Source organism: Calonectris borealis, chromosome W (assembly GCF_964195595.1).
Source record: "Calonectris borealis chromosome W, bCalBor7.hap1.2, whole genome shotgun sequence".
NCBI classification, from domain to species: domain Eukaryota; kingdom Metazoa; phylum Chordata; class Aves; order Procellariiformes; family Procellariidae; genus Calonectris; species Calonectris borealis.
The window spans coordinates 45,526,598-45,540,378 of NC_134351.1; the positions used below are offsets into that span (position 1 = coordinate 45,526,598).

The window sequence follows — 13,781 nt, forward strand, 5'->3', positions numbered from 1 at the left end:
TTCATCAAGATCAAGTGAACCTTTTTTTTCCTCACTTCATTTATAATTCACCATCTGTCTCTCCTATATTCCCAGTCTCCACAAACATAAGGACCTGAAATATTTCTGGAAGATATTTGACCTTTTTTGGGAAGAGTTTTTGAAATAAAATAGTGACCATGTGTGGTTGCTGATAGAGAAATATGTCTGTTTCAACCAGCTACCCCCAATGTCTTTTCTGCTGACATCCAACTCTGTTTCCAAATTGAGAACTTAAAAAGTAGAAAAGTAGTACATAAAACATTGGGTAGGTGGAGTAAAAAATTACAACGAAAGCACTATATCTGTGTTAATGAAAGGAAAGTTTAAATCATTTCATGACTTCTACTTGTCTATACACATTGCCATTATCGGAAATACTGTTCAGTACAGACCCTGAAGTTCAACCTCACTAATGCTTTCCTAGGTTCAAATACTAAAAATTCTCATCTGCACTTAACTTGCTACTACAGTATGCTTGCAGCATGAATGCACTGTCCATAACTACCTGTTCTGGAGCAAAAATATTGTACTAGGAGGTCATATGTAGAAGGAAGACAAATAGGAGTAGCTGAAGGATTGTACATGATGATTGTGTTTGTTTCACTATTACTTTTTTCTTTTCCTGTTTGGTGTGTCTGTCTGTTGTCTCTTTCATATTTGGCTTACAGACATCTTGGAGTCAAGGACTGTTGTTCCGTCAGGCCTTGGAGCAACAGCATCCTGGCCTCCAGTCTTCACTTCTAGATATCAAATCAATACAAAATATGATAATAGTCAAAGTACTGCTAGTTTCTCTCCTTTTTATTCACATTTTCTTTATAGCTGTTGTAATTTGAGAAAGATTGTAGGAGGAAGCCAGTATCAAATGCAACCTTAAAACAGTAAAAATTTACAGCATTCTTTTGAGACAAATTATTTTCTGATAAATTAATCTAATTTCATTCTTCCCACCACTTCATTTTTGCAATTCAAACTTGTGGGTTTTGCTTTTTCTCCGTATACATCTCTTCCATCTTCCTATACATGAAGCAAGGCTCCTTGCCAGAGTCCTATTTTAATATCAGTCTGGAAGAAACTGTGCAAATGCTTTTAACTAAAAATCCCCTATCAGGCATCTATCACAATATTCACTCCAGCGCAAAGCAAATCTGCAGTAGCAACATCTGAACTGTAGAACCTGAGCATACCATTTGAGCTCTCAGATACAGCCGTATCTCCAGCTATAATCAGAATAAGAACTGGGCATGGACCAAACTATTCCATTCCCTATTCCCACCTTCTTTCTACAGAAAGGAAACTGAGCCAGAGGAGAACCACGGCATACTCCAGCAGTGCTCCTGTAATGTACATCCACAAATCACTTTAGATACAACCTGTGTGGGATGGAAAAGAAGTAATCCTTCCTCTGCGTGGTTGAGCTCTTGTTCTCCCTTCCTGGAAGAGTTACCTGCCAGTATGACAAGAGCTGCTGAGGCAGTAAGCCCAGCATATAGGGAAAACACAAGTATGAAAAAAGCTCTTACATGTCTATTACAGGCATAAAAATGTTTTTTCCTCCTGCATAAAAGACAGCGTGGATGTATGGAACCAAGCCTAAAGTATAATCCACCATTCAGTCCAGTCACTGAACTCACACCGTTGGTGCCTTTATTTATAACACTTGTTGTTTTCTCCACCCCTGTTAGCTGCAATGCATATTCTATTTCAAGGATTCTTACAAATGCACAAGCATGGTACCAAATAGTGCAAATCGTGTTAGATTTTGGATAACCTCTCATGGATGAATAAAATAACTCCTGAGAAAGAAGATATAAAAGTATTGTAAGAAAAATGACTCATATTTCCTAGCTGTCTAAAGTGATCATTTGTCCCAATAAATGGTAATTCTTTCAAGACAAAGTGGGCACACTTCTAAATGTCTGGGAGAGAAGCCCTGCAAACATTTTTATGGCTTTTTAAAATATATTGTGTGCACTAGGCTGGACTAGAAAGAGTAGTTACAAAGAGGGCAAGGTGGATGGATAGAGAAGCAGCATGTTAAATGTAAAATTTTCTTTGTACTTTAATTTTTATTTCTGATTTTTTCTCTTTAATGCCCTTAATTATTAGAGTGCAAAGATGTGAACAAAGTGGCATATTGCCCACTGGTGTTGAAGTTCAAGTTCTGCAGTCGAGCATACTTCAGACAGATGTGCTGCAAGACCTGCCAAGGACACTGACCTACAGAAAGCATGAGAATGTGCCTTGTTATTATTGTGGAAAAGTGTCCATCGAAGAGAGCCACACAGTGGAATGAGATTGACGTCCTTGCAAATGCATTACCCTGTGGAAAACGTAACCACTGGTCAGCCCCAGCTGACAGGATTTCAATATTATTTTAACTTCTGTGAAGTGGGATTTATTCATCCAAAGTGCTGGACACAGTATAAGGAGGGCATGCCAAATTGGAAAGATCCACACAGCGCATATAGAATAGCTTACTGTGGAACATTTGTGTTCTTTTGACTAAATCCAATAGTCTGTTTACCTCCTTGGACCATTAAAATAATTTTTATTATGGACTTAGCAATGACACTGAATCCATTTGTATTTAAAACTTTTAAAAATGTAGCTGTTATGACTTGGTCTACTATGGAAGTAAAGAAGAATCAAAAAAATGTTACGTCATAGCTTAAAAATGTTAACTATTTTATCTCACAACACAGCACCACAATTTAAATTATAAAATGAGCTTGGAAATGTTATTTAAGGAGCGGAAATTAAAACAATATGTATTTTTCCTTCATTCCACCTAATTCCCTTTGGAGTAATCCATATTTCCTGAACACTGCTGTGAGCCATATATAAAGCTATACTAAACAGAACAACCATGAGGGACTTAGTTTTAAGAGGTGCAACAGTTATTGCAGTGGTGCATGAAATACAAGTGTGCTATGAAACGAAATGAAATCTGTGTTGCAGGTTTATAGCCATCTTACCATTGTAAAAGTGAAGCTGAGATTTCCACTGAAAGGGAACATATTTCAGTATCATGGAGGAGGCAGACTCCAATAGTGGTGAAGACCGTCTTGCCAGCTCCTTCACTACTACCATACAGGTTGCTTAGAACTTCCACTTTGACTCCAGCTCACTTTTGTTTACAACACCAGCCACAAAGAAGATACAACTTTGTGGGCATCTAGATCTGGTTTACATGTTACTTTTGATTCTCCAACACCAAGGAGTTCCAGTGCAAAAGATAAGCCTACTGTGTAATAGCAACAATCCTTTGCAAAGCTGAAAGTTAAAATGGATTCCAGATGTTCCCTTCTTTGATACTATAGCAGAAGGGCATTTGTTTATGAGAAAGAATATGTGAATGTGCAGTTCAGGAGACCGCATCTGAGTGGGCAAGGATTACAACCAAAGAATAAAAGACTCGTGGAGATATCTAGGTTCTGTTCAAATGAGAAGTCAAAAGTGTGCTTGAGCCAAGAGGCCTGTTGGGCTATCAGGAGAAAGGGCACTGGAAAAGGGGTGGCTAGAATGAAGTCTGGCCACCTTCACCTAAATGGCCAGGTACATATTTAAAACTGGACCATATTTAAAGCTAGGGGCAGCTTTCAGTGTGAGACTGGAACAAACTCATGCCTCTAGATTAGTAGCTAGATGCCTTAACTATTCTGCTGCCATACTCCACTTATTTCATATTACCGTATTTTTAATATTCACCAAATACTTTGCCTTTTTAAATGTGAAACCAAACTACTTAGGCAAGTCACATTCAAGAATCTACCATAAAAAAGTTTAATGTCATGCTCCTCTTCCCCTTCACTTTTCAGTAAGAGACTCAACAAGGAGATAAGGAAAGTGGGTACTTGTTTATATTAATATATTGTACTTGAACACTTGCAGTTTGCAGCAGGTACTTAATGAATGTGCTTTTGTGTCCAACTATGTCTCCTTTGTTGTAGTGCAATTAAAATTATGTGAACAAAAACGTGTTACAAATTCTAACTCAAATAGCACTTTTTTTAAAAAGTACTCTTTTTAGTGAAAAATAATTTCAAAATATCATGAGATTGAAGTGTATCGGTGTATTTTACCAATAACAAGCCAAATGTGTTGCACACTATTTACTAATGTGAATTAACATGGAACAATAGATATTGTTAACAGGACTCATACTATGAAATCCCCCCAACATATTGACAATCTATCATCTGTGGGGTTTTGTGTAGCCCACGTATCCATGACCATCAAATTCCTGTCATCTGCTACCTCTTTCCAGTATTTCCACTTCCATATGCCTGTGACCAGTGGAATTCATTTTCAGTTGGCTTGCATGTATTCACAAATGCTTATCTGCTGCTCTCATCACCATATAAACAACTCCTGTTAAAACTGACACCAGAAGATAAAAAAACCCCAATCTTTAGGAGCTGCACATATGGATTAAGGGCAGTATGTAGTCTTTCTCTGTTAAGTGAATCGACTTTCTATATCCTTTTGAAAAAACACCTTGGTGCTAGCATACCCTGGTTCGGTCAAATAAACGATAAAAGGGAAAGGGGTTGCTATGGCATTCTCTAAGCAAGAGGCCTCTTTGTATCAGGGTCCGGTTTTCTCCAGGGCATGATTTTGTTTATCAGCTAATGTGTCTTTTCAGCTAACAAGAAAAGGGTTTTCTATGTATTCAAAAGAAACCTTTTTTTTTTTTTTCACCTCACTTAGGACATTAAAATTGTAAGGAGTGTTTCCAAAGATGCATTTTGCTCTCTTACTGGTGCTAGAACACTAGGGAGTCTGATGTTTACTCTGCAACATAACAGCACTAAGGCTGGAATTTAAAGAACTCCCTGGAGCAACGTTGAATTGTATTGTTAAAGGGAACAAAACACAGAATGTACATGGATTTATAAACTAAGCAATGCTTCAGACTAAGACCGAAAAATGAAACCTAATTCAAAGAAAAATAATAGATTTCCACAGCACAGTTCATTGCTGCTGTTACACTGTAGCCATCTATATAATCTAACCTTTCTGGAGAGCAGCCCTGCAGAAAGGGATCTGGGGGTGCTGGTTGGCAGCAGGCTCAATACGAGTCAGCAGCATGCCCTGGCAGCCAAGAGGGCAAACCGCATCCTGGGGTGCATCAGACACAGTATAACCAGCCTGTCAAGAGAGGTGATTATCCCGCTGTATTCAGCGTTGGTGCGGCCTCACCTTGGGTACTGTGTGCAGTTCTGGGCCCCACAATTTAAGAAGGATGTGAAGGTCCTTGAATGCGTCCAGAGAAGGGCAACAAAGCTGGTGAAAGGGCTGGAAGGCAAGTCCTATGAGGAGCGGCTAAGGACTCTGGGTTTGTCTAGTTTGGAGAAAAGGAGGCTGAGGGGCGACCTCATTGCTCTCTGCAGCTTCCTGAGGAGGGGAAGTGGAGAGGGAGGGGCTGAGCTCTTCTCCCTGGTATCCAGTGACAGGACGCGTGGGAATGGTTCAAAGCAGGAGGTTCGGAGTTGACATTAGGAAGCATTTCTTTACCGAGAGGGTGGTCAAACACTGGAAGAGGCTTCCTAGAGAGGTGGTTGATGCCCCATGCCTGTCAGTTTTTAAGAGGCATTTGGACAATGCCCTTAATAACATGCTTTAACTTTTGGTCAGCCCTGCATTGGTCAGGCAGTTGGACTAGATGATCGTTGTAGGTCCCTTCCAACTGAAATAGTCTATTCTATTCTAAGCTAAATAGCGTTATATTCCTAAATAGTGACAATAGGACTATTTGTATAGGCTATAAATATGACAAGCCTAGAATCAAATAGTAGAATACTAAATGCAGAAAACAATCTGGTGCCAGTACTTCCACAGAGCAATACTATCAGCTGAAGAAGATCAAAACAGAAAGAAAAATCTACAGATTAACCCCTCAAGGTGTATACAACCAAAAATAGTCCATTTTGTTAGGAACTTTGTAATGGAGTGAATGTCACATAGATATCCTTAATAATACAGACTGAAATTACCTTTATATTATTGTGATTAGTTGCTTATTATTTTATACTCGGTATCAATGTGATACACTGTTACTTTCTTATTATTATTTTTTGCTTTTGTAAATTATATTCTAATTTATTGTCATGTTTCTTAACACTTGTTCTACATGCATTCTCCTGCTTGTAATGAAAACAAAAATATTGTAACACTTGATGCAGTGAAATTCCACACCAGGCACAGATTTGTTTTTAACATAGATAATTTAGTAAAATAAAACTGCAGCTTTTAAGAATGATACCCATGGTACAGTTGTCTATTCCCTGACTTACAGTTGCTGGAATTCTGTATGCTTAACATTTGCTTCATCAGATGCATCAAAATATATATGTTTTCTTTCAAGTAACATCTATATGTTATGCCAGAATTCTGTCCTTGGCAGCAGCAATGTTTGTCATATATAAGCAAAACAAAAAGGAAAAGGAAAAGTCAAGAACGTGATCGTGTACATTATTAGATAATATTTTAGCTTAAGCAATAAATGTAGATCAAGAATGAAATTAATGGCAGCAAAATATCCTGTACTTGGAATGATTTCATTAACAGCCAGTCAATAATAACAAAATAAAATGTCCTTCTTGCATTGAGCTTTTAAGATTTTATCTGAAGCTATAATGTTTTTAAATATGAAAAACAAAGTCATTTCAGAAGACTTGGTGCTTAGGTCACTGTTGCTGAGAGATGCTTCTTTTCTTACCTGATACAGTAAAAATATCCTGTACTGAAACGTCTGATCAAGTCCTATGAAACAGAATCGTAGAATCATTAAGGCTGGAAAAGACCTCTAAGATCATCGTGTCCAACCGTCAACTCAACACCACCATGCCCACTAAACCATGTTCCTAAGCGCCTCATCTACACGTCTTTTAAATACCTCCAGGGATGGTGACTCCACCACTTCCCTGGGCAGCCTGTTCCAAGGCCTGACCACTCTTTCAGTAAAGAAATTTCTCCTAATGTCCAATCTAAACCTCCCTTGGCGCAACTTGAGGCCATTTCCTCTCGTCCTATTCTAGTTACTTGGCAGAAGAGGCCAACATCCACCTCACTACAACCTCCCTTCAGGTAGTTGTAGAGTGCGATAAGGTCTCCCCTGAGCCTCCTTTTCTCCAGACTAAACAGTCCCAGTTCCCTCAGCCGCTCCTCATAAGACTTGTTCTCCAGGCCCTTCACCAGCTTCGTTGCCCTTCTCTGGACACGCTCCAGCACCTCAATGTCTTTCTTGTAGTGAGGGGCCCAAAACGGAACACAGTATTCGAGGTGCGGCCTCACCAGGGCCGAGTACAGGGGCATGATCACCTCCCTGCTCCTGCTGGCCACACTATTTCTGATACAGGCCAGGATGCCGTTGGCCTTCTTGGCCACCTGGGCACACTGCCGGCTCATGTTCAGCCAGCTGTCAACCAGCACCCCCAGGTCCTTTTCCTCTGGGCAGCTTTCCAGCCCCTCTTCCCCAAGCCTGTAGCGTTGCATGGGGTTGTTGTGGCCAAAGTGCAGGACCCGGCACTTGGCCTTGTTGAACCTCATACAGTTGGCCTCGGCCCATCGATCCAGCCTGTCCAGGTCCCTCTGCAGAGCCTTCCTACCCTCCAGCAGATCAACACTCCCGCCCAACTTGGTGTCATCTGCAAACTTACTGAGGGAGCACTCGATCCCCTCGTCCAGATCATTGATAAAGATATTGAACAGGACCGGCCCCAGTACTGAGCCCTGGGGAACACCGCTCGTGACCGGCCACCAACTGGATTTAAGTCCGTTGACCACAACTCTCTGGGCTCGGCCGTCCAGCCAGTTTTTTACCCAGCGAAGAGTGTACCTGTCTAAGCCGTGAGCCGCCAGCTTCTCTAGGAGAATGCTGTGGGAGACAGTGTCAAAGGCTTTACTGAAGTCCAGGTAGACCACATCCACAGCCTTTCCCTCATCCACTAGACAGGTCACCTGGTCATAGAAGGAGATCAGGTTGGTCAAGCAGGACCTGCCTTCCATGAACCCGTGCTGGCTGGGCCTGATCCTCTGGTTGTCCCGGACATGCCTTGTGAGTACCCTCAAGACGAACTGCTCCATGATCTTCCCCGGCACCGAGGTCAGGCTGACAGGCCTGCAGTTCCCCAGATCCTCCTTCCAGCCCTTCTTGTAGATGGGTGTCACATTGGCAAGCCTCCAGTCGTCCGGGACCTCCCCTGTTAACCAGGACTGCTGATAAATGATGGAGAGTGCCTTGGCAAGCTCCTCCGCCAGCTCCCTCAGTACCCTCGGGTGGATCCCATCCGGCCCCATAGACTTGTGAACGTCCAGGTGGCGTAGCTCTTGGATTATGGGGGGTTTATCCTGCTTGCCGTCCCTGTCTTCCAGCTCAGGGGGCTGAGTACCCTGAGGATAACTGGTCTGACTATTAAAGATTGAGGCAAAGAAGGCATTAAGTACCTCAGCCTTTTCCTCATCCTCAGTCGCAATGTTCCCCCCGCATCCAATAAAGGATGGAGATTCTCCTTGGCTCTCCTTTTGTCATTAATATACTTGTAAAAGCATTTTTTGTTGTCTCTCACGACAGTGGCCAGGTTGAGTTCTAGCCGGGCTTTTGCCTTTCTAATTTCCTCTCTGCATGACCTAATGAGATCCCTGTACTCTTCTCAAGTTGCCTGCCCCTTCTTCCACAAGTGATAAACTCTCCTTTTTTTCCTGAGTCCCAGTCAGAGCTCCCTGTTCAGCCAGGCTGGTCGTCCTCCCCGCCCGTTCTTCTTACGGCACATGGGGACAGCCCGCTCCTGCGCCTTTAAGACTTCCTTCTTGAAGAAGGTCCAGCCTTCCTGGACCCCTTTGCCCTTCAGGACTGTCTCCCAAGGGACCCTCTCGACCAGTGTCCTGAGCAGGCCAAAGTCCGCCCTCCGGAAGTCCATGGGAGCGGTTTTGCTGGCCCCCCTCCTTACTTGACCAAGAATCGAGAATTCTATCATTTAATGGTCGCTAAGCCCAAGCCGGCCTCCGACCACCACATCTCCCACCCGTCCTTCTCTGTTTGTGAACAGCAGGTCAAGCGAGGCACCTCCCCTGGTAGGCTTGCTTACCAGCTGTGTCAGGAAGTTATCCTCCACACACTCCAGGAACCTCCTCGACTTGTTTCCTCTCTGCCGTGTGGTATTTCCAGCAGACGTCCGGTAAGTTGAAGTCCCCCACGAGAACAAGGGCTAGCGACTGTGAGACTTCTGCCAGCCTCTGGTAGAATATTTCGTCTGCCTCCTTGTCCTGGTTAGGTGGTCTATAACAGACTCCCAGCAGGATATCTGCCTTGTTGGTCTTCCCTCTCATCCTTACCCACAAGCACTCGACCTCATCATCACTACCATTGAGCTCTAGACAGTCGAAGCACTCCCTAACATACAGGGCTACCCCACCGCCTCTCCTTCCTCGCCTGTCCCTTCTGAAGAGCTTATAGCCATCCACTGCAGCACTCCAATCGTGAGACTCATCCCACCATGTTTCCGTGATGGCGACTAAGTCATAGCTACCCCGCTGCACAATGGCTTCCAGCTCCTCCTGTTTGCCGCCCATGCTGCGTGCATTGGTGTAGATGCACTTGAGCTGGGCTACCGATTTTGCCCCCAACATTGGCGTGCCGTCCCTAGGCTCTTCTCTAGTGAGCCTGGTTTTATCCCCTTCCCCCTTCGAACCTAGTTTAAAGCCCTCTCGATGAGCCTGGCCAACTCATACGTGAGAATCCTTTTCCCCCTATGAGACAGCTGAACTCCGTCTGTCGCCAGCAGGCCCGGTTCCATGTAAACCTCCCCATGATCAAAAAAGCCAGAATTCCACCAATGACACCAGTCCCTGAGCCACGTGTTGATCCGGCGTGTTTTCCTGTTCCCTTCAGTATTCTTCCCTGCCACTGAAGGGATTAAGGAGAACACTACCTGTGCTCCCGATCCTCCCACCAGTCGCCCCAGTGCCCTGAAGTCCCTTTTGATCCCTTCGGGACTTCTCTCTGCAACCTCCTCACTGCCAGCCTGCATAACCAATAGCAGGTAGTAATCGGAGGGCTGTACCAGACTAGGGAGTTTCCTAGTAATGTCCTTCACCCGGGCCCCAGGGAGGCAGCAGACTTCCCTGTGGGATGGGTCTGGCCGACAAATTGGGCCCTCCGTCCCCCTCAGAAGGGAATCACCTATGACAATTACCCTCCTTTTTTTCTTAGCAGAGGCAGTCGTAATGTGTGGGGCTGACTGACTCGCCCTGGGCAACCCCCTGGATGGACCTTCATCTGCATCCTCGTTTTTCTGGCCCTCAAGTTCCAGGGCCCCATATCTGTTGTGTAAGGGCAACTGGGAAGGTAAGGAAGGCCGGGCGGGGGTTCGCCTGGCGCCCCGAGCAGGGACCTGTGTCCATTCCCCCCTGTCCCCTAGGTCCCCTCCTTCTGCCTGGTGGCAAGAGGGCAGGGGATCCTCTGCTTCTTGCGGAGCCTCCATCTGCTGCCCTTGCCTCAGGGATGGTAGGGTGTGGCTCCACCAATCTATCTCCCTCTCACACTCCCTGATACTCCTTAACCTCTCCACCTCCTCCTTCAGCTCTGCCACCAGGCTGAGCAGATCATCCACCTGGTCACACCTCACACAGGCATTGTCTCTGCTGCCCTCCTGTACAAGGGACAGGCACTCCCTGCAGCCGGAGACCTGGACAGCTCTATGTTTCTGTGGGGGCTCGGTCTGGGTCGCCACATTCCTTCTGGCGATGGCTTTCGGCCGAGTGAAAACCATAGCTAGGTCCTCTTCTGGTAGGGTGATGACCACTAGCTGAGTTACCCTCTAGAGCCTGGAGTGGGGCTGCGCCCTGCCCGCTCGCCTTCCCCGGGCGCCCTGCCTGCGCGAACTGCCGCGCCACGCCCTTCTAACGCGCCACGCCCTGTTTGCCCGCCCTGGTCGCCGCGCTCCGGGTCACTCGCGCTCCCTGGGGTCTGCTCTTGTACCTGAGGGGGTTTGGCCGCCGTCCCTCCTGTCCCCGGCCACGCTGAGTCAGAGCTGCCGCTCGTCAGGAGCTCACTCCTCCGGCTCGGGGGAGTGGGGGGGCTGGGGCACCCTCTCGCTCCCTGCGCTTTTGCCTTCGCGGTTTTTGCCGCGGTTTTTCCGCTTTAGGAAGGGTCCCCCGGCGCGATCCTCCGCTCCGGAGCCCTTCGCCTCGGTGGCTTCGCTTGTTTCTCTAGAATAACAGTTAAAATCTAGTTTAATGAAAATAATCAAGCTACTACTATGAGTAAGATGTTAAAGAAAGTACAGAGAACCTTAAATGTTTTGATAAGGCATTTAATAATTTTGGTTATTCTTTTTCTTCTGTTTACTAATGAGGATTCAAAAACCAATAACCTGTTTTAAAGGTACTGATATTTCCGCCTGTGCTCTATCACAAAGTTTTATTGCCCTACAGATAAGAAGTTAAAGATGGAATAGTCTTAGTAAATTACAGAGTCTATTAACGGTTTTCTCTGTCATTCCAAAACTCTGTTGACTTTCCTCCCATACATTCACACTACAAATTATTACCTGATAGGTTTCCCACTATTGTTCAGTTTTGAGTATTATTCTTTCCCCCTGGAGCAACTGTGTTTTGGATTATAACGACAAACTGCATGCACTGAAGCAGATGCTGTTGTGTTTCCCTCTCTTTTCCTACTCCTGCTACCTTATACCTAACATCACCCATGCTAACTATAGAATTCCTGGCACACAAAACTCCCTTCAGTCTTCTTAAAATACACTCTTCTTGCACCTGAACTTCCTTCTGGAGCCAACCCTGCTATTATAATTCTCTGTTATACTGTTTCAATTTATTTCTTGAGGAAATGGACACCATTTTTACCTGAGGTACTGCTTATCCATTCTCTGATTTCCCTTGCTATACCCCACAATTGTTCCTTCATCAGTAAACTCCCTGTTCTCTCTGAAGCTATCTGATCTACAAGAAGGACTTTTAAGTATCCTCTGTTGAATGCTGAACAGGCCTTGGTTATTTTGCTGACTTTTTTATTATTATTATTTTTATTACTAGGAACTAGGATCCAGGACTCTTCTATGGACGTTTACAGCAATAGACTTTGGATGAGTCCTGTGAGCCTCATCTGGAGTCAGTCATCAATCTGAGTCTTAAGAGAAGGCCATTACTAAGCTGAGGCTGTCATTCTGTGAGAAGTGACACCCTATCTGGCTGTCTTCCCTTCACCACAAACAACAATTAGGTGGAAGGAATGGATCATTGCTTCTGTGTGGTCCCTCCAATCTTTGTCCTAGACAGAATGGTGTAAGAGCATTTGCATGCAGTAATCAGGATGGAATCCGAAACAGATTTATAAGGGCTCAGTCAGCCACATAACAAGGTTTGCTACAGCACTAGCAACTTGGTAGCTTCCCAAGTATATTTGGCCCAGCTAAAGGGGGAGTTTATGACCAGTTTAGGAAATTGAGCTGCTCAGAATGCGGTACAGTGTGCATTTAAGGATACTGCATCCCTTAAAATGGCGTATCACCTAAGCACCACACGTCATTTATTTTCTTCTATTTCTGCACAGGACTGACATTTTCATTGAGCTGGATAGGCTATGGGACACATAGTTTATGCTCATCAGAAGTCGTATAGCTACCAGTCAGAAAATTACTGAAATCTGACCTGGAAAGGATAAGTATGTATTTCTACATTAAGAGTGGGAAGATGCCATTTCTATAAGCTGAAGACCTGTTCAGAGAAGACCTAGCAAGGTCACTAGATGAATAATCTCACTTCTTTAGTAATCCTGTTTGGAATGAATTCATCGGATCACAGCTTGAGATAGAAAAGGAAGTGTTTTGGAAGCTAGAAGTGAAGGCACAGCCAGAGAGAGCTCCAGGCTTCGGTTGCTATGACCACCCAGAGGGATCAGATTTAGCCTTGCTGGTAAGGGATAAGCCATGGCTTTTGGAAACTCAATTTCTTCAATGCTAAGCACATCAAATAAGTGTATTTGTTTACTCTCCCCCCCGCCCCCCTTGACATCAAAGTCTTTATAACTGTACACACTCTTGCAATGTTTATAACATAACAAAACTATCTTTCATATTATTTGAAAACCCATCTCGCAATATGATTTATCTTTTGTAATGAAGATCAGTCTTCTGTGTAGGTTTCAAGATCTCCCTCCCCTTGGAAATAGATTGGTACTGGGTAACACTTTGTATGCAAGTAAGTTGAGGTAACAGTTCTGCACATGTAGGAATGTCTTCCGGTTATATCTCTGGAAAGACATGGACCCTAGAGTTAACTGGAATTTCAGGAGAGAAACTTAAGTTGAGAGTGCATTTTAAGTTCTTATTGTCACATTTGTTCAGAGGTCAACTATGCTTTATAAAGCAAATTATTTTACAGAAGTGCAATGCACTTAATAGGGTCACTGCCTTCTAACACCTTTGAATACTGATCAGAGACAGGGTCAGGGCCTCGCACACACACGACGTGTGTTTGAAAAGTTTGCAGTCCGTTTCCAGGATGCTCTCTTCCATTTCTCACAATCCACACACTGGGACAGGACTTCTCTTCCCTCCATCATCTTCTTCCCTCTGGTGACTGCTTCTCCTCTTTCTCATTGCTTTCACATGTCTGTGGAGTCTCATATTCAGTGTATAGTATTGCTGTCTTTGATCTGATATTTTAATGTGAATGTTATTAAGAGTTTTCACATCTGTAACAACACTGTGTTGTATGTTAAAAATGCTAATTTT

General features: G+C 44.1%; 1 protein-coding gene and 1 long non-coding RNA gene across 4 annotated transcripts in view; both read left to right on the plus strand.

Annotated features, from left to right (window-relative positions):
* Window positions 1–2,240, plus strand: part of LOC142074782 (A disintegrin and metalloproteinase with thrombospondin motifs 6-like) — a 204,159-nt gene extending 201,919 nt beyond the window's left edge. For all 3 annotated transcript variants that reach the window (XM_075135655.1, XM_075135656.1, XM_075135654.1), the window contains one exon: window positions 2,131–2,240. In XM_075135655.1, coding sequence (XP_074991756.1) covers window positions 2,131–2,240 — 110 coding nt within the window. The remainder of the gene's footprint in view (window positions 1–2,130) is intronic.
* LOC142074739 (uncharacterized) overlaps window positions 1–13,781 on the plus strand; it is a 450,900-nt gene that overhangs the window by 325,612 nt on the left and 111,507 nt on the right. The gene's annotated exons all lie outside the window — the stretch shown is intronic.